Source organism: Brachycentrus maculatus, unplaced genomic scaffold (assembly GCF_059751285.1).
Source record: "Brachycentrus maculatus isolate JH-2025_06_01 unplaced genomic scaffold, ASM5975128v1 h1tg000586l, whole genome shotgun sequence".
NCBI classification, from domain to species: domain Eukaryota; kingdom Metazoa; phylum Arthropoda; class Insecta; order Trichoptera; family Brachycentridae; genus Brachycentrus; species Brachycentrus maculatus.
The window spans coordinates 474,937-498,656 of record NW_028281326.1 but is presented as its reverse complement, the minus strand read 5'-3'; the positions used below and the strand labels follow the sequence as shown (position 1 = coordinate 498,656).

The window sequence follows — 23,720 nt, the reverse complement described above, 5'->3', positions numbered from 1 at the left end:
CTTATCTCTTAAGCAGCCATTAAGATATTATATCTCTGTCCTACTTATGAGCCTCAAAGAGCAACCAGATCAAAGTAAAAAATTAATGTTAATGCATGGGCAGAATGGTAAATGTTACACAGTATGTATATAGGGATCACATAAACCAACCAATAATATGTTATAAGCCTGGTAAATGCAGGCCACTTCCACATATATCGTAGTCATACAGGAGAAAGTGACCAAGCGCATTTTTTACAAAAACGTGATCATTGACTATTTCATATTTTACTAGCTTAATATTGCCCTGAAAAAATTCCCAAAGGATTTTAAACTTGGGAGTAAAACTTGTTAAAATAAACTGCATTTATGATTATTTTCTTACCAAGCAAAAGTTACTTAAAAGTTACCCAAAAAATTTCTTCATCTGTATTAAATTATATTTTTTAATATTTTATAGTAAAAATAATCTCCCATAGTCCTGGAAAAACTGGAGCAAGGAGATATCTCCATTTTGTATGTGTAAGTTCATATCACCCTTGTTAACAAATTGTTGTCCTTTCTTGCAACAATGCGTATATTCTCCTATATAACATTAATTTATTGGGGTAGGTATGGGATTTTGGAGAGTTTTATTTGCTTCCAATACTTTCGACACAGGGAAAAATAAATATCTGAGCAAAATATGCAGGATTGAAGATGTCTTTAGGTGAAGAAAGAAACAAAAGAGATAATGGTATTAAATATGTGAGGAGAATGGAACCATCCAGACTCCCCCACATTACACTGTATCATCAAAGAGATGGATCGACATCGCAGGAGGCTAATCCCTCTTAAAACCTAATCCCTCTAAAACAGGCCACAAGGCCTACACCAAGCAGAAGAAGAAGAAGAAAAATAAAGTAGGCAGGTTTATTTAAACTATTTATTAGGAAAAAAAAAACATTATTTTACGGACCCTTATCTGACATTTTTTCTATAGACATTTATAGTTTTAAAAATAATATATTTTTATTGGAACATTCTTTACACGAGATCAAAATCTGTATTTACATTTTGGATATTTTTAATTTGTATTCAGGAGTAAAGGCAATTACAATTTTTAAATCCGTTAAGTAAAATTTATTGGTTTCACTTCCAAAAATTTAAAATAGTCAACGATAAATATGAAAGAAAAAAACTTAAATAAATTGATTAAAATATAGTTTTTTGTAGCAATTCACCCTAACTAACCCTTACATCTAATTTATCTACAATTAAAAATAAAACAAATATTTACTCAGAATTAATTAATTTTAAACCCGACTTGATAAATTACAATGTTTCTGACTACATATGTATAACAAAAACAAAAGCAAAATATATAAAAAAAAAGTTGATGCATTTAGTGAGAAATTTAATTAAGTTTTTCAGCGAGCCGTTTTTTTGAGGTGGGAAATTTGCAGACTAAATAAACCGTTACAAAGAAGCCAATCAGATCCTTTAAGGAATAGAGAGTATCACAAATTGTTACATAATTTTAATCATAAGGATAGTATTCCTGTATGTATGTATAAAGAACTTCCTAAAACACGAATGGCGCTTTTAACTAAACATTTTACAAATCAAGCTCAAATCATTATGAAAACTAAATCCAATCAACTTTTTGCCGTCTAGTCAAACATTTTATGTTGATAATTTAATGTGCAAAAGTTTCAACTTGATTCACATAAGATCCAATTTGGTGGGCAAAGCGTCCAATTTGATTCGCAAAAGATTGAACTTGGTGTATAAAAGGTTCAACTTAATTTTGTGCGCAAATTAATTCCAATTTGATTTGCAAAAATGTTAAACTTGACTTGCAAAAGGTTTAGTTTGTTGCGCCATTTCCGTAAATAATCTAAACATTTTATTATTAAATAATAACTTTCTTACATGCATAATGTACGGTCATCAAGTCAATTCACTATTTTAAATACACCTAGAATTTTTCTTACATAAAATTTTCACATTTTATATGAAAATATTAATCGTGGTACGAAGACATTAAATAATGACTTGCTGGGAATTTATTACAGGCAAATTATAAATTATAAATTAAAAAGCGATAAAAACTAATAGTGTAAAAATTATTCAAATAAAATAACACCATTCTAACAGAGTTTATTGTCAATTATTTTGGTGTTTTTAATCCGATATTTTGAAATTTTCTGACGTCATTTGGACTCTTGCCAATATTTTGGAACGCATCATCAATTTGGGTGACGAAAACTGTAATACGGCCAAACCATTATGGTGGAGACTGACCAGAGCATTTCGTCGTAACGTAACACGTTACGATGCGAGCGTTCAGGCAGTCAGCCGAGCGCTCCATCTATAGTTTCAGATGCTCGCTGATGCTCGCCGCGAGCGATGTTACGACGAAATGCTCCGGTCAGTCTCCGCCTTTAGAATGTACTAGCCATACATGACAAACACTCCGAAAAATAGTATTTATAACAGTTGTGAATATCTGATCAGCATCACAGAATAAATTATATTTTTTTTCCTTGTAGCGTAGCATCTTGAATTAACATTTTTCTACTTACACACACTAGTACGAGTACAAATATGCAACCCTGAGTACCCTCGCCATTGCTGCTATTCTCCTTTTCCTAACTATAGATAAATCCTCCTTTATCTCATTTACCGCATATGTGACATTATCCCATTAAACATATTCTACTGCTATACCCAAGAATAATGCAGCGCAAAGTTCTTCACCTTACTTTCATTAATGGATTTTGATCATCAATATGATGATCGATCTAACGTGGTGCCCTTTGCACCACTGGGTGTGGAAAGAGGCAAAAGAAATAAGAAAAAGATGCAAATACAAGGAAAAAAATCAATCAAAAACTGTCTACAATGCAATCAATTTGAAATACTTTGTATTTTAGAAAAATTGTTAACCAAACTCAAAAGAACATTCTAAATTTATAATTATAAATAAGATTTTATATAATTGCTATGTTAACAGGAAAAACAGTGTAAATTGGATCACTTAATATAATAATAAAATCTGCACTAAAATGAAGATAGTCAAGCAAATTTATATGCAACACTTTGTGAAGCAATACATTATTTACTTGACTTGAACAGTCAATTAAAAAGTCTTTCTTTACTTCAACAACAGGATGACTAAAACATAGGTGTTTATTTTGAAAAAATAATATTAAACAGTGAAATTTATAATAATTTACCTATTTTTGAACACACAGCACTTGACTTCAAGAAACAAGAGAGAGTATTGAAAGCAAACTTAGAAATCTCCAAATGAATAATAAACTAAATGTCAAATAAGAAAACTAGTCTACAGCATGATTTTTTTTTAAATAAAAATAAATATTTGTTTGAACAATATGTTAATTTAATTCTATTTTCGGGTAAGCCTAAGCGGCTTGAGTTTGAAAATAGGAATCAAGTTGTGACAGAGTGAGCACAACCCGAATCAATAATAACAATACAGCAAAGACTGAATTAAGATATCAAATATTAAGTAACTATTCAATATTTTCAGCTTAACGCTTTAATATTTTGGCAGGCTTCAATAATTATTTCTTCTTCTAACCCTTATTCGCACCAAATGGTGCATAGGACACTGCATAAGATAGATGCAGTGTTGTCTTGAATGTTACTTAAACAAAGGGAAGGTGATCAATCCTGCGCTATAGGTACCAGTCCAGGATAATATTAAATAAATGCGATAGTGATAAATCACTTACACTTATTTTGATCCCCCCTGGGAATTGAACCCAGTGCCTCCAGCACGGTAGCTAATATGCTAAACATTACACCAAGGGGGCAGACATAAATACATGATATAATTTTTTTCAAACACCAAAAATATTAATAAAATCAATGCTCATTTATTTTGTACTATCGACAGCCATAAATTAACTGAATACATAGTACATAATTAATATTAATATTTTTCACTAACATTGCTTAATGGCAGTCTCATTAAATTAGACAAATTTAAATTCAAGTTAAACAATTGGTATATTTGCATCTCGTTTATTCAACCATTAACGAAAGCTTTCATCTACTAACGAAAGGTATGTGATGAGGACATCTGACAATGTTTATTATCGAGTAAAAGTGATATTTTTTAGTAGACAATAATTAATACAACCTTACAACGTTCACGTGTGGGAACTCAGAAATTCAAAAAAGTATATCAAATAGATAGATAAATATTTATGTTTTTATTATTTACAAAAATAGTTCAATTTCATACTATTTCTGTAAGCCTTAGTGACTCATTATTAGAAATAGGTATTAAATTGTGGTAGAGTGGGTTTGAACCGAGAAACTCTGACTGATGAGACCGCGACACTAACCACAGGACCACAACTCGACACAAAGTAATATTACATTTTGATTTATTAGTGTCTGCGACATTTGAAATTTTGGTAGTTTAATAATTTATATCGAAGTATCTTTTGTATCTCCATTATTTCTTTATATTTTTCAATAAAAAATAATACCGACTGTCTGATGATTTTTTTAAATGAATTTATTTGATATAAAACGTGAAAATTCTCAATTTCACGTGTCTATTTGACAATTACTTTAGGATTTATTCGGAGGTTGCTTCGTTTGTTTGCAATATCCTCGAGTCTATAGGAGGGTGAGCAAAAGGCTTGTATTGTGTCCGCTAGTTCTGGACGCGGACTCCGGCCCACGGCTCCTCAGTCTGCTGGGTGGAGGGATTCTGGGGAGTCCCTCGGATGAACTCTGCGGCCGATGAGCCCATGACGCACTCTTCGCTGATGTGGACAGATAGCACGTCTGACCCGGGTATTTCGAACATCGATTCCAGTAGAATGCTCTCCTATTCAAAATTTATAAAAAAACATAAAGTAAGCCATTCTGAAAATACACGACAGAAGTTACCACAAGCACAAATGAAGATATTTAGAACCAGGGCTTTTTTTTAAATAAAAAAGTTCCCGGAACTCAATTCATGTCAAGCTTTTCACTAAAAAAATATATATATATTCAAATATCATTTAAATATTCATACCATATTTTATCATTTTGACGAACAGATTGTAATTGTAATTACGCAAACATTTTTTCATCTAGTTGATTTTTAAATTTTAATAAAAATTCAATTTTTCCGTAAAAAAAAAGGTGCCGGAATACCGTTCTGCCGCATTATATGAAAAAAAAAAGCCCTGCTTACAACCACTTTTTCAAGTTTTTTCCTAGGACCTTCAAAAAATCAAATAAGCATAAGGCGGGATATTCCATAGCCCGCAACTTAATATTCTTTAAACCCATGTAACATTTTACCTAGTAATATTTTTTGCTGAAAACACCGTTTTTGTATTGAAAAAATAAACTTTTCATCGAAATAAATATATGGTTTTCAAAAAAAAGGTTTGTAAAATATATTTGTTCACGGAGACATGTCTATATTCTCACGTAAGTAGCAAGTCGCTTGCTGATTGTGTGTTTGCGAGTACCCCCTTAGCAGCAACATTTAAGTGACCGGTATGTCGGTGACTTATAAGTAACTGCTTCATTTAACAGCAACATGGGTCGCTGCTTCACTTTGCTCATCCCCGTGCGTGTCTTTGGTATCATATTATTTTTTATTATTTAAACCAAATGGAGACCACAAACTGTCTCCAAGCTTTTCTGTCAGCTGCCAGCCCCTTTGCATCCTCCCAAGTCAGATCCCCGTTCCAAAGTTCTGACGAGAACTGCCAATGAATTGTCAGCTGTGGTCGTCCTGGGCAGCGCGAACCTGATGCCTTGTAAAAGAGGCAAGCTTGATAGCGGCTCTCGGGAGGCATGCGGAGTACATGGCCAAGGCAACTGAATCGCCTTTTCTTGACGACAGTTGTGGCCAAGATTTGCTGCTTCCTATGCTATATCTCTTTGTTATCTTTGGCTAACCTTTTATGTTTCAAATGTACAATTCACAGCACGTTTACTAACCATGATGGCCCTCAGTCCTCTTGCGCCTGTTTTCCTTTCCATGGCCTGGTGGGCGATGGCTCTCAGGGCTTCGGGGCTGAAGCTCAGGGCGCATCGGTCCATGGAGAACAGCATCTGGTACTGCGGAACCTGAAAAACGACAAAGTTTAACCCTTTCCACTCTGACCATTTTTTCTCATAACTGATCAGCTACCCTGATCAAAATAATGCGACGTTTTTCTACCATTAAAATAAATATTTCGATTCCCTAATTTTGGGACACTCTGTCTGGCAATTAGTATGACCATGTTAATTAAGATTAACTGTATTTATCTTAAATATTTTTTGGTAGAATATACTTGGGTGATAGAGAAATCAGTGATTAAACTTATACCTGCGCCGGGCCAGACATTGTGGCCCACGGAGCTGCCTACTAGAATCATACGGGCCAGAATATCTGGCCTACAGAGTGGTAAGAGTTAATTAACTTCTTCAAAACATTGAACGTTTGAAGTAAAAATGAGTACGCGTAACTTACCAAAGCGTTTTTGGGTTCGGTTAATATTCTGACAAGGAGATCTTGGTTCAAACTGTGGAACGGCACGAGAACGGGAAACCTTCCGACAAATTCCTGAAAAGAAAACAAAAAAGTTTGTTAGTGTAAATAATTGAAAAAATACACAAGCAAATGATTGAACTACCAACAATTAGTAGGGTATTATAACGGAGTTGTTTCTCCCAAATCAGTTTATGCAAGTTTTATTTTATAAGAATTTTTGCATTTTTTTATCATAAGATTGTATTGGAGAAGAACAAACAGGCGCAGTTCATTGACTTTTAAAGGTTTGCAATACTGTCCCCACCACATGTAACTCCTTTGAAATAGTATATAAAGGGTGGAGGACGAATATTTTTGTGCTTATATTATTAGATAATATTTCAAACATAATATGTCGCGCTCGCTCTTTGTCCATTGAGCTTCAGTACTGAGTATTATTTGGTCGGTTTGGTGACGTGTTTTCTTTGTGTTTATACTCAGTACTGTTAAGCGAAATATTGTGCTTCACTCAATTTATTGGCGTCGCTTTGTTTTTCAGGCCCTGATAATTTTGTAATTTTGGATAAATAAATAATTGTTTCCATTTGCGTGTTTCCGTCTTCTTCATTATCAGTGTTCCAGTACTATTAGTCACTAGTCTTTGCAAAAAATAGAGAAAACGGAGAATCTAGAAAAATCCCTTTATACAGAAAAAAGTCCTTAATTGGAAATTTGGGGACCCAAAACATTAAAATTATTTTACGTTAATGAATTTGAAAATTAATAGTTTTTTTGTCATTTTTCATACACAAACAAATGCAAGGCAAAGTTTTCAAAATGATTTGTATTTATTGTTTGCAAAATAACAAAAGCAATGCATGAAACTTGAAATTCGAATAAATTACTTAATATTACCCTGGACTGGTCCCTGAAGCGGAGGGCTGTTCACCCTTCCTTCATGTGTTAAAGATCAAGATAACACTGCGGTTATATGATACCTCCATAGTGTATTGGTTACCGCGCTAGGCCACCATGCTGGAGGTCCCGGGTTCGATTCCCAAGAGGGTCAAAATAAATATTTGTGATTTTTCAGTCTAATATTTATTTAATATGACCCTGGGCTGGTACCTGAAGCAGAAGGCTGATCACCTTTCCTTCAAGTATTTAACGATCAAGATAACACTGCTTCTATACAATGCAGTACCCTATGCACCATTGGGGTGCGGATAAGGGTTAGAAGAAGAAGAAGAAGTATATGATACAGTGCACTATGCACCATCGAGTACAGATAAGGGTTTGAATGAAATAATTTTTTGGTTGTTACCGGAATCATTCCGAAGTCAATCAGGTCCCGGGCTTGTACGAGGCGCAGGAACGCGTCCTTTTCTCTATTCTCCTCCTCCGCAGAGGTCCCGTTGCCCTCCAGAGCCTGCTGGGACGCAGCCCGGCGGCCCGGGGAGCCCAAGACGGGGGCACCGAAGCCCAGGTACTTTTCGTTGTTTCTTCTGGAAATGAGCCGATCCAGCCCATTGTAAGCACCACTGGCGACAAACAGAATATTTGTCGTGTCCACTTGTACCGTCTCTCCTCTCAGCTTTCTGGGCGAATTCCTCTCCGGTACGTTTACAATAGTTCCCTCTAGCATCTTCAGCATTCCCTGCTGAACTCCTTCGCCTATTTAAAAAACAAAAGTATTGATAACAATTTTAAAGAAAAATGATAATATAAAATCATTAAATTAAGGTAAAAGATGGTGAAAAACGGAGTTGGCTTCAGACGTTGAACAAATTAAAATATTATTTTTTACACACAACCAAAAAAGAGTAAATAAAAAGCTATGTTTGTATTTAAAATTGTCAGTAATTATAATGTGACAATCAATTCATTTAAAAAAAAAAAGTCTAAATTCCATACAAAATTTGCATATTTTTTTAAAACTATGTATATTTTTTCTACAAATTTGACATTATTCATAAGACTTTATCAAGCTTTCTCTGGATTAAAACTCAATAGTTTCTCTCAAATTAAAATTTATCTATTGAGAATTTAATCTTAAATTCTCAATAGATAAATTTCTTTTACTTTCACAACCGTTAATAATATTATAATTGGTTTTTAAGATTTTATGTATTATGTTGCGTCAACGCATTCCAAGTAATCAGTACAGGGTGAAAAATTGCACATATTTTCTTGGGAATCAAACCCAGGACTTTCAGCACGATACCCAAGCATGCCAAGCATAACACGACAGAGGCGGAAAAGTTTACTAAATAAATTTTACAGTACAAGAATTAAAAACTAAATTTAAAAAAAATAACACACCGCTCTAATGACAATTTATGCAACGGATACTGAAATTTTGGCTAAAATTAAATTAAATTTAAATAAAATTATCAAAATCTAACGACACAATATTCCAAAAACTAGTATTGTAACTAAAATAAAATATAAAAAACATACTAAATAAAGTACACTAAAATAAGATTTTAACAGATGTCCTAAAAATAGCGGTTTACCTCCCACATCTCTCAACTGGTGTATCCCAGGGACAGCACCAATCTTGTCAACTTCATCCAAAAACACGATTCCCATCTGAGCTCGTTCAACACTAAAAATCATAATAAATCATAATGAAAAAAGTGTTGAACTACTTAATTTAATGATTTATTACGGCAGATACGTTGTGGAAATATCTATCGTTTTTACATACAACTTCAAAATGGTAATTACCACTATTATTAAACAATCTAATGTGATACACGTTTCAATGTATTCAACTGAATAACGAAAATTCAAAAAAATTCATTGAAATTATAATAAATTTCATTGATTGATTCGGCAGTCACTTTGTAGTAAAATCTATCCATTTTCAATTAAAATTTTACTTAGTAAATGTACCATTATCTCTTAAAATCTTTTGTGACATGTGTTTCGATGCATTCCGCATCATTTTCAAACACCGTCTGTGAAGCTAAGTCTAAATTTTAGACATCGATATGCGAGATCGAAGATGTCGTTAGGTGGGGAAGGCAATGAAGGACAATGGTATGCGCATGTGAGGAGAATGGAACCATCCAGACTCCTTCACATCACATTATACGGCCAACCCCATTGTAGACGACTCTCGGGCAGACCACCAAAGAGATAGGTCGATAGCTGGGAATCGACGTCGCAGGAGGCTAATCCCTCTTAAAAACAGGCCGCAAGGCCTACAAGAAGAAGAAGAAGAAGAAGAAATAATTTGAAAATATTGTGAACAAAGATTACTTGTAGTTTGCGTCTTGTAATAACTTGGCAATGACGGATTCTATGTCCTCTCCCACGTAGCCCGCCTGTGTGAGGGTGGTGCAATCACATATCGCAAAGGGCACATCCAAACACTGGGCTATCGTCTGAGCAAGAAGGGTCTTTCCTGCAATCAGACAGACAATAATCATGGGATGAGTTCATTTTGCTGAATCAAAACCACTTAAACCGGGTGGTTTCAGTGGTTTTAGCTCCAAAGATATTTTTGGTATCATCTTGCTATAACTTCATTCCTTGTTATAAATACAGAAACAAGACTACTTAACACATTGTTTGTGGAAAACTGTATTTTGCATGCTGTTGGTAGAGAGTTGGAGATACTTATAAGCGTTCTTTTTGCTTACTTTTAGTAAACCGCGAGAGAACCAAAAAAACATTGTACAGATCGTAATTGATTTTGTGGTTACTTGTGATCAGTGTTCTGAGGGTCGGGCGGCAAACCGTCTGAATATAATTAGGGTCGGGGTTGATGAAAAAACCACCTGACAATAAATTTATTTAAAAAAAAAAACGGAAATATTTATTATTTACACAAATATTTGAATTTCATACTACATATTTCTGTGAGCCTAAGTGGCTCGTTATTAGAAATAGGTATCAAATTGTGGTAGAGTGGGTTCCAACCGAGAAACGCTGACTTGTGTCCGCGACACTAACTACGGGACAACAACCCGGCACGTTAAATGTGTTAACAAAGTTATTGTACTCCAAATATGTCTTCTGAAAAGTTGCTATTTGTCACTCACACCTTTTTGGCTGGCAACTACAATTGCATCCTCCCAATTCAGATCCACATCCCTAAGTTCAGACGTCCACTGCTGACAGATTGTCAGCAGTGGACGTCCTGGGCGGCGGAAACCAGATGCTTTGTAAAAGAGGCGAGCTTGATTAAGGCTCTCGGGAGACATGCACACAGTGAATATAATACATAATAAGCTTTACAATTATTTTTCTTTTGTGTCACCAGTTTAGTTAGTCAGTTGCTACTTGATGCTTTTTATTAGAATTTATTGGAAATTCTTCAATAAATGACCCAATTTAATAATATATATAATTATTGTATTAAAAAAAATAATAAACCCCATATTCACACCCAATGGTGCATAGAACGCAGTGTTATCTTGATTGTTATCACATGAAGTAAAGCTGATTAGCCCTCCGCTTGAGGTACACTCCAGGGTTATAATAAATAGAGTGAAAAAAAAAAACTTATTTCTTGAATGTTTTCCGCAGATACTTTGTGCTTTAGGATTTTTATGGAGTGTGTGGAAGTTTTTGGTGAGAGTATTTTAAAGTTTTTAATGTTTTTGATTTAAAATAAACCCTGATGATGACAAGGTATTGTCGAAACCGGTAGGTTGAATTGTATTAGTAAAAAAAGTGGTGAAAACAAAGTTAATCAATTTTATAAAAAATAACTTATATTTATTTGACCCCACCCCAGGAATCGAACCCAGGATCTCCAGTACCGCTGCCGAGCGTGCTGACTATTACGCTATGGAGGCGGACAGTTAAATTAGGGGGAGGGTTAACTGTTGGGATGCGATGGACTTACCACAGCCAGTGGGCCCCAGGAGCAGGATGTTGCTCTTCTCGAGACGCAGGTCGTGGCTCGCCCTGTCCAAGATGTCGGAGCCCCCCGGCGGGTGGAGCGAGGCGGGCGGGGCCTGTGGCTGGGGACCCGACCCCAGAGTGGAGCCGCCACCTACGCTAGCATGACCCACACCCGTTATGTGCAGGAGGTCTAGAAACAAACAAAAATAATAAAGGGAAAATTCTACATTTTTAATCGGCTGTCCAAACTTAAAACACAGTAAGGGACATCTTTTTTGGTAGTACGTTTTTTTTGCATTTTTGGACTAAGTGGAATCTTCTCAATATTATTAATATTTAAAGCATTTACTTTGTGGTTAGTCATTTTTACTTATTTATTTTTTTACAAAAATGTTAATAAAATTAGTATATACTAATTTTATTAACATTTTTGAGTGACACCGGTGAGTGGTTATATACTAATTTTATTAACATTTTTGTAAAAAAAATAAATAAGTAAGTGGAATCTACTTAGTCCAAAAATGCAAAAAAAAACGTACTACAAAAAATGTCCCTTATTGAGTTTTGAGTTTGGACAGCCGTAATAACTATGACTGATAAGTTTTAACACATTGACTGCCACAGCAATTTTCAGAATTCTAGTCCAATACGCCAATTTCATTTAATCATATTTTATTATTTATTGATTCGGCATTGACTTTGTGGAATGACATGTTGATTATTTAAAAAAAATTCAACACTTGTCATAAACCACTAATGAGTTTTATTTCATTAAACACTACTAGTTTCGAAAACTAACAGTTTTATTTTTCACCTGTAGATGAAAACATCTGGCGCACCAGGGCGCCGCAGCGCACGCTTTTGGAACCCCGGCGGTAAGGGTTATATCATTTATTTGAAATTAAAAAACCTTCCCTTTTTCCAAATGAAATCATCTTACAAAACTCATCAGACAAAGGGTTAAAGGTTAAAATTGGTAAGCATGCTGACTAACAAGGTGACACCATAGATGATCCTTTGATCCTTTGCCATAGATTTTGATTGATTTTGATTGATTCTGAAGGTATCAAAGAAGGTATACCTCTATGAGTGAAGGACTGTTGCTCGGCCTGTTGCTGCGTAGGCACCACGGGCGGGGGAATGTTGTTGTATATCCTCTTGTAGTGGTTGTACACGGCCACAGAGAGCACTTTCTTAGCGTGCTCCTGCCCAACCACGTGCTTATTCAGGTACTCGAATATCTTCTTTGGAGGCGGAGGAGGTTTTCTGTCCACAAAATAAATATCTGTTAACAATAATAATATTATTTAATATTTCGGATAATGGGTTATTCACCCTGCGGACGAGATGTCAATTTTAAAGGTGTCTCAATTTGATATAAAACATGTAACATTCATCCCTTTTTTATGAAAGAAGATGGAAGTCTAAGCATCCCAGAGCTTACAACCTGGCATTTAGCTGGCTTAAGCGATCACTTTATACACTTGTGTAACATTCACCATTCTGCCCATTATTTAATATCCATATGTATAGCAATATGGATGTTCTAAGTTTTGTACTGACATTTCTAAGTGGAACTGCATTTTATAGAATAAAATAACAACTTTGTAGTTTTTTAAACATTCATTTTATTTGACCAGCAACCGGGTTTCGTCGTAACCGACATCATCTGGTCTGATATCATCGTCATCATCACCCCAGTCTGATGATGTCGGTTACGACAAACCCCGGTAGCTGGTCAAATAAAATTTATGTGGAAAAAACTACATAGCTGCTTTTTTATTTTATATAGATGTTATGAATAATGGGCAGAATGGTGAACGTTACACAAGTGTATAAGGTGATTGCTTAAGCCAGCCAAACGCCAGGTTGCAATAAACCCTGGGATGCTCAGACTTCCATCTTCTTTCATATAATATTCTTACGTCTTTTTTAATATTATGAAATATTAAAAAAAATATATTTTAAATAAAAATATGGAGTGCTACAAATTAACAATAAATTAATACATACATAAGTATATATAGTTTCATTCTCAGTTACAATGTCAACATGTGAGATGATAAATAACCAAAATCCTACCTGAAGAAACCATTCTTGGGTTCCGTGTTGTTCTCCTTGATGGTCTTCTTGGTATCCACTTCGCTGAGCACCACGAAGAAGTGGTGGCACTTGTCGCACTTGACGAAACGCGTGGAGCTCACGAAGGTCTCCACGTGCGTGCACGGGTCGCCGCACTTGGGGCACGAGAGCGTGTTGGACTTCTTGCCGCCGCCGTCGCCGTTGCCGCTGCTGGTTGTGCTCCCACCACCCGCCGCCGAGGACCCTGAAGCAAGCAAACAGGCTTGAGAATACAGACGCCTTTTAACCACTTAACTGACAAATTTTGGCGGTGCAAGTAATCGTCACCAGCAGGTCAAAACAAGACTGAACAGGTCAAATATTGACCCATTTGTATTAGATAAAAACAAATGGGCTATTATTTGACTCTGGCAAAGCAGGATTGACGAATCGGAATACGATTTAGCTGAGCGGTGCTCGGGCTCGTCAAATGCAAAATAAACTCCCTTGGGTCTTTTGGTACCCCGCTTTGGATCACGTGTAATTCTTGGTTGACCAGTACGGGAAAGGTTAACTTAAACAGTGTAAGATTGAAAGAATTGGCATTGATGTCAGTGAAAACCGTACCGCCATCTGAAGATGAGGATACATCGTCAGGGGGTGGCGGCGGCGCCGGGGGGCCCTCTGTGGTGCCTTTCCGCGCCATGGCAGACCCGGGAAGGGCACGGCACGCCGCACCCCGCCGCGTCTCCACCCCCCACGCCTGGCAAGCCGTCATCACGCATCCTGCAATAAAAAAAAACATTATTAAGGTACTAGGAATTACAAAAAAATGGACGCCATAACTAGGCGAAACAATTGTCTCAATATTAATTTTTACGTGTTTCAAAGAATCTGTGTTCATCTCAAAGAATCTGTGTTCGATTTAAAAATTAATACATAAAGTTTAAATTTTATACTTAAATCATGATTTTATTATATCTTCCTCGAAAGACATCCCTAGAGGAAGACCAAAAATCAATGGATGCTGCAAAGAGAAAACATGGTTCGAAGACATGGCCTAGGTGACATTGTCCATGACAGGAGGACCTACAACTTGAGGAAGAAGAGAGCTGACCCCAGCAGTCCACAAAGACGATAAGTTGGGATGTAGCCAGGAAGAAGAAGGTACTAGGAATAATCAAAGAAAGAAGGCACCTACTCGCAACTGTCTCGAAAAAATGTGCCAAATGGATTGATTAGTCACGTGTTGAGATAGGAAGATTTCCTGCACCTGGTAATAGAGGGAACGATTGAGGGAACAAACGCCAGAGGAAACCCACGCTGCCAATATCTTTGCGACTTGTACGAGGCCATGGCGTTCAACGTATGAGGAGCTGAAGAGGGTGGCGCATAATAGACCGGAATGGCAAAGAAGGTTTCATTTGTTGCTCCAAATTAATATACAAGATTCAGACCACAGAAAAAAGAAGATAGTTAAGAAGACCGTCCATACCAGTGGTCGCCAAACTTCTTGGCTAAAAAGACAAATATGCACATAAAATAATAATAAAAACCTTATCCGCACCCAACGGTGCATAGGGCACTGCGTCATATAAACGCAGTGTTATCTTGATCGTTTACACATGAAGGAAAGGTGATCAGCCCCCCACTTCAGGTACCAGTCCAGGGTAATATTGAATAAATATTACAGTGAAAAGATCACTTATATTTATTTTACCCCCCTTGGGAATCGAACCTGGGACCTCCAGAACGGTAGCCGAGCGTGCTGACCATTACACTACGGAGGCGGACATTATATACATGCACATTGCAACGATTAAATAATTTCTCGACAGCCAAATCTGGTAACAATTTAGTACACTTTTATTATAATTTTAAACCTTTATTCAATGATGGGTACATTCAATAAAACCTGATTAGGATTTACTTAGCGCGGTTAAAAAAGGATTTTATTCATTGAAAATCTTTTGAAAGTAAAGGTCCATAAGAACACTACTCATTGGGAATAATGTCCTTGCATCTCCTTTGAAAGTTTGATCAAGTCAGGTTTGTTTTTCGTTATTTTTAGCATGTTTCCAAATCTCAGACGATTTCTCAATTTGTTTTTGATAAAGTTCAGCTTTAAAAAGATTGTTCGCATGTACAGTAGGGTCGAACTGCAGATATTTGTGCCGGAGCCGCTTATAAAAGGTCAAAGAGCCGTATGTGGCTCCTAAGCCACACTTTGCCTACCTACGGTTTATACTCAGTAAAGCATAATATTTTTAATTAACTATTTATAGCGATTTAATTTTTAACATACAGTTTTGTATGAAAAAACAGAGCTCTTGAAATTCCATTGCTTATTTTAAAGGAACAGCCCGCAAAGACTTTAGAGGCTTGTCTACAGGTAGGATAGTAAGGATAGGGAAAGCGAATGTGAAAGATACATCACAAACAACACCCAAAATAGTTGATAATAAATCTTTCTTCAATTTATTTTGCAATCGGCGGAAATAGAGCTCGCGACGCCAGTTTTGCAGTCAAGCGTCTACCCAACTACGCCACGGTGCCTACATACAAACATAATTTTATACAAAAATTGATTATATTATTTCATTCATTCAAACCCTTGTCCACACCCCCATGGTGCATAGGGCCCTGCCACATATTAAGGCAGTGTTATCATGATCTTTAACACATGAAGGAAAGGTGATCAGCCCTCTGCATCAGGTACCAGTCCGGGGTAATATTGAATAAATAAAATATTGTTTAAATAAATTTTAAACAACGTATCAATGCACAAATACGGTAGATTATTTTCTCTATGATTTTAATAGGAATGAAATATTTTAAGTACCTTAAAACATATTATTTTTTGTTATTTAGAATATTTTCCTCTTTTCGAGAAAAAATACTAAATGTTGAAATGTTTGTTTAAATATATTGAATGCTAATTACAAATCTTGTTTTGAATTATAATTTTGTTGATCATGCATTTTATTTTTTGTAATAGTATTGATTTTATAAGATTTAAGACGAATAACGTTTCGAGGTATTCTTGAATATTAAATTTACATAAAATTTAGCAAATTTTATAGAAAATAATATGCCATAATTGTGCATCGATATAGTGTTTAAAACTTCTTAACCCTTAATAACTAAACATTCGTCTGGCGGACTACGCAATTAAAAATGTGAAACTTATCAATAGTATTTATTAAAAATAGGAACCGGTTACATGGCACTTAAGTTTGGTTTATTAGGAATGAATACGCTTCACTTAACAATAAATCACTATTCCGCACAGCTACTACATATGTCAATATTGTGCGATCCACAATCCATCTTCAAATATAGTTAAGTTATCTAGGGTTACAATAATTCAAAAGATGTTTGTAGCAGGAAGTAAGAAATGGATGAGTTTTCTAGAGCTCTTTTTTCCATACAAAACTATGGAATATAACATGAAAATATAACATTTTTATTTACAACATTTTGAGTGTGTCCAAATACTTGTTCACAAAATCTGCATTATCTCCAATTACAGGAGTAATTTTCATATATATTTTTTTGACATCTCATCAAAGATGAAGAAGAATATGGAAGTCTGGGCATTTACGGGGCTGACGACCGTCATAGGCTGGTTAAGTGATCACTATACACACGTGTAACATGCACCAATTCTACCCATTATTGACAACCACACTACTCAAATTCTTGGAAGTTCTATATATATGAACCAATTTAGAATTAGAAACCTTGTTCTTGAATCACTTATTCTAGTGATTCAAGAACAAGGTTTCGAAATTGGTTCATATATATAGAACTTCCAAGAATTTGAGTAGTGTGGTTGTCAATAATGGGTAGAATTGGTGAATCTTTATACGCGTGTAAAGTGATAACTTAAACCAGCCTATGACGGTCGTCAGCCCCGTAAATGCCCAGACTTCCATATTCTTCTTCATCTTTGACGAGATGTCAAAAAATAATATGACATTTTTATGTTATTTATTTTTATGTTATATTTTTATATAACATGAAAATCAAATCATAAAATTTAATTCCAACTTTTGTATAATATATGCTACATACAACATCACGAATCACCACGCACTCACAGGCCAGTGCAGGATTAAACCTGATCTAAAAACAGCCGAAAACAGGTTTCACCAAGGATTGCAAGGATCGTTTTCCAAAAATTATGTTATCACTTTACTCATACCATAAATACAATAATGATTGTGAAATATATAAAGTTATTACAATTCATAAAACGTTGAATAACAACCATTTTTTGTCTATGATCTCTGAAATGTTGAATTTTTTGTACATACTTATTGACAGTGGTAGAAATATCCTCTCACTGGGTGTTTGCCTAATGATTTTAATATTATTATTATTATTTATAATTCTAACTGGCGTCATCATCTATTTCCTAAATAATTAAAATAATAAAAAAGGAAAATAACATCATCGAATTATCAAAAAAAGTGTTAGTTTTTTTTTTAAATATTATTTATTTATTATTTAATTTAATAAAGTATTATTTTTTCTTTAACTTTTTTACATATTTTTTTTAAAAGAATATAAATGATGGAAGGAAGAATTTTAATTTTACGTGCGTATATTTAACAAAAAATATGTCTAATAAAAACTCTTTTTTTGCGAGTGTTTTAAAGTGTTTGAATAAAAATGAAAACTCAGTGAGGGCACATTATTTTATTTTGTAATTATGAATGTGTATGATGAAATAAATAAATATGAACAAGCAAAAAAAGTGATCTAACGTGCGTAAAACGTAGAATTTAAGCATGTAGGGAATAAATAATCGTCAAGAAATAAGTGTAAATGTTAAATCGTTTTCTTTCAAAATGGTTTTAAATTGTAAAATGTTACGCAATACGAGTGAAATTCACTAGGTGTGCAATAGCATCTTTAAAAAAACTCATCTTAAAAACTATCACCAAAGGAAAGCGAATGCAGAATTTAGGGAAAACCGTGTAATATCCGCGATTTTACGAAATTAGCTTTACGATTTTACGGATCGGATTTTACGATTTGGTGAAATAACGGAAAATTTGCCCAATTTAGACAGATACTACGGTTTCTATCTGATTGTTTAAAAATTGTGTTATAAAAGGGGATAACAAAATAAATTTCTCTGTGGGTTTACTGAGAAAACACATCGCTCACTCCTTTCAAGAACGTCATAAATCAAATATCGTCAATTTTCAGGTTTAACCTAAAAAGATCTGTTGCACAGTAAAACGTTTAATAAGTGGCTTGATATTTATTTTTAATACATTATATTGTATTTTTAAACTTTAAAAACGATCTGAAAAATCAAGTTTTTTGATTTATGACGTTCTTGAAAGGAGTGAGCGACATAAAGTGAATTGTTAATTTTGTACATTGATGTGCCTTAAAACAATTGACCATATTTTACGGACTATAAGACGTGGACTATAAGGGTGTTTGTGCACTACACGGAATTTTACCGTCCGGCACTTCAGTTAGCGTGATAAAACTATGATTGGCTTGGATTGGCTTGCGCTTTTGTCCATCTATCTTCGGATCGGTGCGTGAACACATTGCGCGTAAATTCGATCACGCTAAACTGTCGTAGTAGCTTTTATTTTAAAAAACCGGACTGCCTGACGGTGAAATTCCGTGTAGTGCACAAGCTCACTAAGTGTTTTCAAGTAAATTCAGTGTATTGTGAATACGTCATCAACAACATCCACCAGCGCCAGCGTTCCATACAACACTGGATAGGTGACCTGACAAGGGCTGGGGTAAGTTGTCTTTTTATCATCAACTATTTAAGTGTCTATCTAATGGGCAGGACTATCACCCCGCTGTATATTGTGTAAAACCATGTTTTTTTTAAAAATAAGTTGATCAATAAAATAGTATCACATTGTTGTTGGGCGGTTTTTCGTCAACCCCGGCACTAATTAGTGAACTTATTAGGGTCGTATACTAATCACAAGTAACCGTAAAACCCAATTCCGATCTGTACAGAGTTTTTTGGCGTCTCTCGCGCTCTACCAAAAGTAAGCAAATAGAACGCTTATAAGCGTCTCCAGCTCTCTACCAACAGTATGTAAAAGACGCTTTTAAGCGTTGCCAGCAAACAGTGTGGTATTATTTCTTAAAAAATATTTATAGCATTTACTTTATAGTCAGTAATTTCTCCTTTTTTAACAGAAATATTAATAACGTTAGTATATAACCACTCACCGAGATTTTTGTACACTGGTTTCGATACGTACAGTCTCTTCGTCAGGATAATCACTACACCAGCATACAAACAATACTATAGTAAGTATTGTAAGTGTGTGAATAGTGCTATGGTAGTGGCGTGTAGTATTGTCTGTATGCTGGTGTAGTTATTATCCTGACGAAGAGACGGGTACGAAACCGAAACCGAACGTGAAACCGGTAGACAAAAATCTGTGTGAGTGGTTATATACTAACGTTACTAACAATTTTGTTGAAAAAAAAGCTTAAAAAAAGTAATTAACATCTTAACTGTTTTCGGAACCCGTGCTAAATTATAAATAAAAATCATTCGGTGGATTATTCACGACTACTCCACATGCAAAATCGAAATACATTTTTTTTGTTAAATAAAAGTAAAAAAGTTATTGAATAGTAATAAACATCGTAACTATAATATTATACTATCGAAACCCGTGTCAAATTATGTATACTTAAATAAAAATCATTCAATAGATTTTTCATGACTAATCATTCGGTGGATTATTCGCGACTACTCCACATGCAAAATCGTGATACAATTATTTTGTTAAAAAAAAATAAATAGTAATAAACATCTTAACATTATCGAAACCCGTGTCAAATTATAAATAAAAATCATTCAATAGATTATTCATGACTAACCATTCGGTGGATTATTCGCGACTACTCCACATGCAAAATCGTGATACAATTATTTTGTTAAAAAAATTAAATAGTAATAAACATCTTAACATTATCGAAACCCGTGTAAATTATAAATAAAAATCATTCAATGGATTATTCATGACTAATGCAGATACAAAATCGATTGCAAAACGGACATTTTGGCACGCAACGCTTGTGTGCAATATTGATAAACGAAACCACTATACATATGCCCTGATTTAATAACAATTTAAACATTTAATTACGAAAATGCATTCCTCATTTAACGTAACCGACCATGACATTAAAAACCAAATTTAATGATTGAAAATCGCAATAACGACCTTCCGAAATGTGGAAGGAATTGAAAAATAGTTTTCATATCGCTCACTCCTTTCAACAACGTCAAATATCAAAAATCGTAAATTTTCAGTTGTGGATGTTTTCGGAATTCCCAAAAAATGTACTATATCCCAGCAAAAGCGGCATATTTTTAACTCAATATTTACCCGCTACAGGGCAGAAAGTGTTGTTTTTGCATTTTGAAGAAAAGGTATTTTTAAATTATATTTTTTAATATCCTAAATATTTTTTCAAATGGAGGAAAAACATTCAGGTTTTACCTGAAAAGATCTGTTGCACAGTAAAAAGTACAAAAAGTGGCCTGATATTTATTTTGAAAACATTTTATTATATTATTAAACTTTAAAAACAATCTCCTGAAAAAAATCTAATTTTTTTGATATATCGCTCACTCCTTTCATGAACGTCATAAATCAAAAATCGACGATTTTCAGTTGTGCATGTTTTCGGAATGCCCAGAAAATGTACTATATCCCAGCAAAAGCGGCATATTTTAAACTTAATTTAACCCGCCACAGGGCAGAAAGCGTTTGTTTAATTATTTTTTTAAATATACTAAATATTTTTCAAATGGAGAAATAACATCCAGGTTTTACCTAAAAAGATCTGTTGCACAGTAAAAAGTTCAATAAGTGGCTTGATATTTATTTTTAATACATTGTATTATATTTTTAAACTTTAAAAACAATCTCCTGAAAAAATCAAGTTTTTTTGATATATGACGTTCTTGAAAGGAGTGAGCGATATGACGTTGTTGAAAGGAGTGAGCGATATGTGATACGTGATGTTGTATTATGCACATGTTAGAATTGTTGACGTTTTATGAACGAGTTTTATACATGAATAAATTTATATGTTTTTAGTGTGCTATTTAAAGCTTGAAAACGAATAATAATTGATATGTTTAAAGTTTTTTTTTAAATACGAAATTTGTATAAAAATACTGAAAATTTTATAAAAAACAATCGGGCATGATGATTGTGCACAATTATTGTGCATTGATATATTGTTTGAAATAGTTTCAATAGAAAAAAAAAACATTTTTATATCAGATTATACGAAAAAATGGATTATCTAGTTTTTTTTTTCCCCATACAAAACTGTGACTTGAAAATGATAATTCTTAATACATTCCACAGCCTTGAAGAAATGATTTATTTATTTCCTTCCATTTGCCACTTCAATAAATTGTACGAATCTATATGCAATCTAATATAATACAATTAGCAAAAAATAAAACGCGTGATCAACAAAATAGCAAGTCACAACAAGATGTGCAATTAACATTTTAAATATTTCAATAAACATGTAACATTTAGATTTTCCTTATAAAAATGAAAAATATTCGTTGAATATTTCCTGCAATGGGCGGTCGAATTAGATAGCGACTTTAGCGACTTTAAACGATAATTCGGCCTTTGAATTCGATGATTCAAAGCTAATCCACGCTAATTACTGCACAAATTTGGTAGATTTATGCACTTTTATGTAGCCTATATATTTGACCATTTGACATAAAAAACATACCCTTGGAAGATATCGTAGTCGTACAGGAGAAAGTGACCAACTAACAAAACGTAAAATGTTCAGGAGGGCCATTTAAGTTACTTTTGCTTGGCAAGAAAATAAACATTAATGCAGTTAGTCATTTTTAACAAGTCAGTATATTATACTTCTAAGTTTAAAATCCTTTGGGATTTTTTTCAGGACAAAATTAAGCTAGTAAGATATCAAATACTCAATGATCACATTTTTGTAAAAAAATGCAGTTGGTCACTTTCTCCTGTATGACTACGATATAACAAGGAAAACTAACGAATACTGCCATATAAGTACATAAATAAAAATATCTTTATTTTAATTTTTTAATCAAACACACAGTTTTTGAGTCTACTAAGTTGTATTTTATTTTAAAAAAAACATAAAAATTAATATTGTGACAATTGTTTCGCCTAGTTATGGCATTTTCAAACGAATGTGTTATCTTGATCATTAACACATGAAAGAAAGGCGATCAGCCCTCCGCTTCAGATACCAGTCCAGGGTTATATTGAATGAATATTACAGTGAAAAAATCACTAATATTTATTTGACCCCACCTGGGAATCGAACCCGGGACCTCCAGTATGGTAGCCGAGCGTGATGACATTACACTACGGAGGCGGACAGAATCACTGTCCTAATTTATTTGAAAATTCGACATTGAAAACGTAAGATGCAAATACACAAAAACCGAGAAAAGGCGAATACCTCCTTAATCGTGTAACCAAAAAATGTAAGTTACACGGTCCCATGTCTAGTTTATATCCATATGTAATAATAAGCCTTTCGACCTATGACCTAAACACCTTGAAGCCACGAAGTTCGTGGGGCTATGTAGGTACCTACTACATATTTAAAAAGTTGATATCCTCAAGACGGATTAACTATTTTTGATTAATACATGGCATTAATAAAAAAAGATTATCATAAACACAATAATATGCTACGAATTAAGTAGATATTTATCATAATTCTATAAAAATTAAAACCAATGATGTGTTGAAGCCACTGAGCTTTCGGGCTCCCGACAAGAGTGGACCTATGCTTCTTCGGTGAGCGTTTCCAAATGGTTTTTTAATATTTTCAGCAAATAAATCTAAATTATTATAATTTTTTACTTCATTTATAATTAATTAAGAGGATTAGCTATGAATGTCCGTATTATTCCGCGATTTTTTATTGTGTAGTGACTACCCAACACCGGGACCCGCGTTTTTATTTTAGCACCGGAAGGGAAAGGTTAATGTAGAGAGCAATGCATACAGTAATTTTTGTGTTCAAATATTGTTTATTTTACTGAAAATCCGTATTTTCCTGTATTTTCTGATAATACGTCCTTCCTTGCGCTCTAACCATACTCCCAATCTCAAATGTGATGGCTTTACTGCAATGCAATTTATATTGGAATAATATCGCACTTCAGAGAGTCGATGGTCAGTTTAGGTGTTATTTTAATAAGGTAATTTAGCGTGTCGATTTATCGGTATTAAGTCAGATCTTACGTGTTAATTAATTCAGATTAGCTGGCCGGATG

At 34.2% G+C, this 23,720-nt stretch overlaps 1 protein-coding gene across 1 annotated transcript in view; it reads right to left on the bottom strand.

Moving 5' to 3' along the window:
* Window positions 1-3,998: 3,998 nt before the first annotated feature.
* ClpX (Caseinolytic protease chaperone subunit) overlaps window positions 3,999-23,720 on the bottom strand; it is a 38,912-nt gene continuing 19,190 nt past the window's right edge. The window contains exons 2-11 of the mRNA XM_088273474.1: window positions 14,015-14,173; window positions 13,409-13,652; window positions 12,408-12,592; window positions 11,328-11,516; window positions 9,734-9,878; window positions 8,983-9,074; window positions 7,791-8,140; window positions 6,467-6,559; window positions 5,950-6,078; window positions 3,999-4,834 (exon numbers count right to left, since the gene is read on the bottom strand). Of these exons, the coding sequence (XP_088129600.1) occupies window positions 4,658-4,834; window positions 5,950-6,078; window positions 6,467-6,559; window positions 7,791-8,140; window positions 8,983-9,074; window positions 9,734-9,878; window positions 11,328-11,516; window positions 12,408-12,592; window positions 13,409-13,652; window positions 14,015-14,173 (1,763 nt within the window). The 3' untranslated portion in view covers window positions 3,999-4,657. The remainder of the gene's footprint in view (window positions 4,835-5,949; window positions 6,079-6,466; window positions 6,560-7,790; window positions 8,141-8,982; window positions 9,075-9,733; window positions 9,879-11,327; window positions 11,517-12,407; window positions 12,593-13,408; window positions 13,653-14,014; window positions 14,174-23,720) is intronic.